Source organism: Melanotaenia boesemani, chromosome 20 (assembly GCF_017639745.1).
Source record: "Melanotaenia boesemani isolate fMelBoe1 chromosome 20, fMelBoe1.pri, whole genome shotgun sequence".
Taxonomy (NCBI): Eukaryota; Metazoa; Chordata; class Actinopteri; order Atheriniformes; family Melanotaeniidae; genus Melanotaenia; species Melanotaenia boesemani.
Window position 1 is genome coordinate 6,631,296 of NC_055701.1, and position 6,000 is coordinate 6,637,295.

The window sequence follows — 6,000 nt, forward strand, 5'->3', positions numbered from 1 at the left end:
ACTGTAAAAACAAACCATTACCTGAAGTGATGATGTAAAGAAGAGTGGGCCAGAAATCCTCCACAATAATGTGAAAGACCAAAATCATAAAAAGGAAACTACAAGCTACTGAATCATGCTGAGTCATTAATTCTTTCACAATCTGCTTGTACATTTTGGTGTTGATAAACAATAGTACTGCAACATATCATATGATGATGCTAAACTGGGGTTGCCTTTTCCAACTGCAGGATCTTATAAAAAAAAAAAAAGACCACATCTTTTATTTCAAGTACACTTGAACTAAGAGAGAGAGAGAGAGAGAGAGAGAGAGAGTTACCCCACTGTCAGTGTCTGTGTGCTCCTGTGATGAGTAGAATTACTTTTACTGTTAAAGAGTCCGTGTTTGTTTGAGCTCACAATTCAGATATCTTGGGAGTAAATAAAGAAAGTTGAGCAAAAGAAAAAATATCCAGCTAATTAAAAAAAGATTAATAGTAATGGAAACCCAACCTTCTTAGTAGAAAAAAAGAAAAAAAAAATATTGCCGTCCAGAAAAATCTTTTCCTAAATAAATCTATGTGATGGTACCATCCTTTTTTAGCTCCTTTTAATTAGATGGCGTCAGAATAATTATCTTCACAGACTGAACATGGAACTATGTAGTGTACAAGTTCATTCCTATATTAACAAGACGTTTCTGGATAATGGCATAGAAAATATAAAAATGTATGTATATGTTGTGTATAAGTAAATATGTATGTAGAACAAAACAGTGGAAGCCTATATGTACTTAAAAAGGGGTAGAATAAATTAAAACTGTTTCCTTCTCCTTTTTGAGCATGTTGAATTGAAATGATTTTTGTTGCGGCTGGTGTGCATTTTGCTGTTACTTTCTCCTTTAACATGTTGAAAATAAAACATTCATTTATTCAAAAAGCAACACTACATAATTTTTCAACCTTAGAGCAGCTTCTGAGTTGTTTTGATGGTTCACTGACATTTATTATACATACTCCTGCAGCAGTTATTGCCCTGAACGTGCACTGTGACCATTTCAGCAAAGAAACATGAGGATATTATTGGAAGAAGTGAGGAAAAGGGAGGCACAGGGACAGAGCAAGAGATAAGACAAGCACCAATATTGAACTTATATTGGATAGAGGGAGCTCAGAGAAGAAAAAGGACGCAAGATGGGTTCTGAATAAGCTTTTGTTAGGGGGTGTCCAATTGTAAAAATCTGCCACAGTTTAGCAGTGGGGCTTTATGCACCTGTCTGTGAACCAAAACCAAGAAACACTAGTAACTGCAGTGAGACAACAACCCCACATATTAAACAGTAAAACAGTAACCACATGAATTAAGATCCACCACATCTTTTCAACAGCATCTTAGCAACCCCCTGTGGATCAGCTGGTTTCAGGGGGATTCATCAGTTCCACTCCCCCTTCTGGGTTAAGTAAATAGAAGGGGATCTTAGGAGTGTTAAGCTCCCAATCAGAAAAAAAAAACACCAACCCCAGCTTAATTTCCCAGTCAGGAGCATAAGGTTTGTCAGCCGCAACCTCAACATGGGCTTATTCTGACATTCCCTCAGTAATAACCAAACACAAGTCAAATTTTAAAATTGTTCACCTTTCCAAAGTACTGCTAAAGCAATATTAGCTTAATTCATTTGAGAATTAGCTGCTAAAAAGTACTTCAGCCAAAAGGAACTTAACTGCGGTCTGCAGCTCACACACATTGCACCCATTCCCCTTCAAAGAAAAATAATAGTACAAAAATAAACACAAACACAGCAACTACAAAGGTAAAATAAGACTAAAATAATATATAACTCAAATAAAGATAGATAAAGTAAAATAGAACTAAACCCACCACCCAGTAGTGGCATTGAACAGTCTGACGGCACGTGGTACAAAAAGTAGCTCCTAAACACAGAAACAGCCATGTTTCTTTTTCCATTTTGTTCATCAAGTTCCAACATTCAAGGTACAAGAAAGGCTGAACGTCACGTTGTGGTGGAGATGTAGACGGGGAGGCCAGAGCATTTAAATCTGAGCTCCAGGTGTTCAATCTGAGGTAGCGGGAAATTTTAACCGCTCAAAGAAAGAAACTTTTTTAGACTTTGGTGGTCCCAGAGACATCCAGTGGTAGAGAATTTAGGCACAACTTTGTATTGGTGCAAACGAGCCCGGAAATCCATAGCCACTGCAACAGCAGAGAATTATACCTCAAAATGGCAAAGTACATTTTTCAATTCTCAAACAAATGCACTGCTTGAGTGAAGTCAGGGATGGAGTGTCTCCCAGCGTGCAGTGGCAGGAAAACACCCTGCCTGTCCATCACAGCGCTAATACACCCTGACACACAATTCAAACACAGTCAAACTAAAGCACACATGTACTGTAGCCAGTGAGCTGCTGGTGTGTGGACAGGAGGAAACAGTCTCATGCATCTACTGTGACTGCTGAACACTCTCAGAGCTCATTTACTCCTTGTTCCCCTGCTACTCTACATGACAACACTGGCCACTTCTTAAAAGTTTGATCATAAGAACCCATCTAATATTTGTTGGAATGCACTAATTGTGCTCCAGGGACCGTTATAACAGAAGGTGTGCCTTTCCAGTCCTTTAATCCAATCTATCTGATTGACTCAGATTCCACACCACGGTGGATTTCAAAAACCGAGCACAAGATTTTTGTATGACGCTTGCTTAAATTTGACCAAGGACGACCACAGTGGCCCTGGAACAAATCATGTTGATCAAGGTTGACACAAGTAATGCAAGATCCCAAGAAAAATACATGTTGTAGATGCCATTAGCGTACAAAACACTGGCACATCTTTAGCCTTTAGTCACCATCTGAGTTTATAGTGTACATCATACAAAAACAGCATTGCAATATCAATAATACTTGCAATATATAAAACAATCACTTCAAGATTTGGTACTAATCTCGGGGGTATTATTAAGGGCTTCATTCCCCTTTTCTGTGCTTACTGGTTAGATGTAGAACAGAGCTCCATGAGTGGACTGCAGACCTTATGAATATACATAGCATGTCTTATTGTCAAATGTCAAAATGTCTTGTTTTTTTTTTTTTGTTTTTTTTTTGTTTTTTTTAATTGCTTTATTCTTTGCATATATATATATATATATATATATATATATATATATATATATATATATATATATATATATATATATATATATATATATATGCAGTAATGATGCACACAGTTTATATATTCTGCAGCCTCAGACACCCTGAAACTTCCCGCCAGGGGGAGAATCTATTCCAACAGCATGACTTACTGTATAATTGGACCCATTAGGAAATAGTAAGAGTGGAAAATGTGGAAATGCTCACACACTAAGCAAATGAAGCCACCAACTTGTGAGCTCCTTGAGGCTTAGATATCCAGATTCCGAATCCAACATTTTATGATCTCAAATTGCCTGCTATGCAGGACTCCGGGGGCTCATGAAATTAGAGGTGCTGCGTACCTGGTGGAGAGGAGGTGATAGCAAACCAAATGCAGGAGAAGATGGGTCAGAGGGTAGAATTTAAAGTAAAGTGCTACATTTTAAATGAAACCATACAGACTGACGGGTATGGAAAGGTATCTATGGAAACCTGAGCAGCAGAAACAAATCCAGTTAAATGAGTTTGAAATTGGAAATGTGGCATTTCCCCACTGTTCTGTTAGACCAGCCTTGATTCAGTGTTAACAAATGGCATGTCATAGTTTATGTTCTTTTTTGTTTTTCAAAGCAGCTAATACATTAATATGGGAGCCTTTAAAAGGTTAGATCATTTGTTGTCTTGTTCAGAGCCAAACTACATCAAATTACACATTAAGAAAGCAGTGAGCAAATGTCTAACACCAGTAAATAATGGTAGCAATGGCCACGAGACAAATGCCTGCATTCTGTAGCCACATAAGTTCAAGGCAATGCATTCAATCTGGCACCTACTGAAGCTGACATATTGCTGACAGACACAAAGAAACAGGCTGCATTATGTTAAACACATGTCATATAGTAATACTCAGCAATGTAACACACCTTTCAAAAGGTAATTTACCAAAATGTTACAGTAAAATACCAAGAATAAACAAAATCAACGCTAATCTGAGGGAAGATAAGTCTTTTGTTGGACATGGCACATATTTAAAAGGCTAAACGTCATTTTTTGACTAACTTTAAGTCCCAAACTACTGCTCACGCCTTTTGGAACATTAGTGATAGACGCCCTTTAGAAAAGTTGGGAGTTATAGTTGGCTCCATGCATGGCGAAATGTGCAAAGCTAGATATTTATTCTTAATTGTTATGTGTGAAAACGCACAATTTTAAATAAATAAGAGTAGTCTGGGGGTATGCTGTAAGCTGAAACTGCGTAAACGCTCTTTGAATCTACCAGTGCGTAAAACGCACTTTCAGCCACAACGACTTCTGATTTAAGTTTATTTATGCAATGAAAGGAAAATAAAAAAGGAAAGAAAGACAATGAAAAGAGAGCGTTTACTTGCCGAAGTTGGAACCGGCAGGCTGGCGGGTCGCTCGATCAGCTTAGGTTGCTGCTTCCTGGTCACATTCATCTCCCGTGCAGCCGTTTCCTCTGTCCGCTGACTTCCACGAGAGTTTCTCAAGTCATTTATCCAGTAATTGATGCGAGTGTTATTCACCGGCGCCCCGTTTAACGGCGGAGACTGCAGACTGAGGCTGCATGCCTAGCGGCTCTGAGAGGACTGCTGGGAGTTGTTCGCATCCTGAAACGACAACAGTTTAATCTGCTGCAGGAACAAACCCGGAGCGTTGCTGTCTCCTCGGCGGCTCAGCCTCGACTGTCAGCGGATCCTCTGCTGCTGCTGCTGCTGATGCTGCTGCTCATCAGCCTGCATGCCTCCCCACCTGCGGCCTGTCCTCCTGTTAACCATTTATGCGTCACACGAACCAATCCGCGAGTATTTAATTCCTGGATGTAATGACATTTCATCTGTTTCCATGGATGGAACAGTTAAAGGTGGGAATTTCGGAGAAGCAGTTTACCTTTCACACATGCAAATCGTCCATTTCTACTAGAAATATCCGATAATAAACATGTCTGTTTAGCAATTTTAAGAAGAAACAAAAATGCACTATATTACTAATTTTAGACCCGCTTCTAATTATAGAAACTAGTTTTTTATTTTTTTTATTTTTAGGACAGTTTGCATATTATCATATAAAGACGACCTTTACTCACAGTTAAATAATGAATGGTGAAACATACATCTTATCTTATTTTATTATATTTATTTATTGTGTCAAGGTTTTATGGTGTGTCAAAGCAGCTGGTGTTACAAATTTCTTTTATGAAATAATAAAGTCGATCTTATCTAATCTAATCTTATACTAACTTAATATATCGTGTTTTATTTTATCTTATTTTATGTTAAAAGAAATCATGCATGGATGCTAGACATATACTTGGTCCCTCTGTAGCCTATGTACGGCCATTGATTACAGATTTTATGGTTACCTTGTTAGTATTTCGAGTGGAAACTGTTAGCATGGCTCCTGGATAGAGTGCATCAATAAAGTTTTTCATTTTTCAAGGCACATTTTACACTTCAAGTTCATTGGTTTGTTTTCCATTGTGCTCATAAAATTTATGATCAAGATATCCATTTTCAAAACTCGTCCTGCTTATTTCTGCCTTCCCACGCCATATTGCCCTATATATCACAAATAGTAATTACTATAGTAACTATAACAACACCACTTAAACACCTTTTTCTACTTTGAGTTTTATAATAGTTTTTATCAACCATGGCAAACTGTAATTTTGTGCAAACTGTTCCACATCCACATACCAATGCATCTTAGAACTGAATTGTTATTATTTGTGCTTTTTTATTTATTTATTTTTTACAAGCAAAATTAAGTAAAGTAGTTGGCCACCGTGCATGCAACGAGTAATAGTTATCCACACCAAAGACAGATCAGGATCAAGCTAATGTTTGTTAGC

At 37.8% G+C, this 6,000-nt stretch overlaps 1 protein-coding gene across 4 annotated transcripts in view; it reads right to left on the bottom strand.

Moving 5' to 3' along the window:
* sntg2 (syntrophin, gamma 2) overlaps positions 1-4,874 on the bottom strand; it is a 126,306-nt gene extending 121,432 nt beyond the window's left edge. For 2 of the 4 annotated variants that reach the window (XM_041971370.1, XM_041971369.1), the window contains exon 1: positions 4,520-4,859. In XM_041971370.1, the coding sequence (XP_041827304.1) occupies positions 4,520-4,588 (69 nt within the window). In that variant the 5' untranslated portion in view covers positions 4,589-4,859. Of the gene's footprint in view, positions 1-4,519 lie in introns of all 4 variants that reach the window. The other 2 variants (XM_041971368.1, XM_041971371.1) reach the window with 2 other exon arrangements.
* Between the last annotated feature and the right edge of the window lie 1,126 nt (positions 4,875-6,000).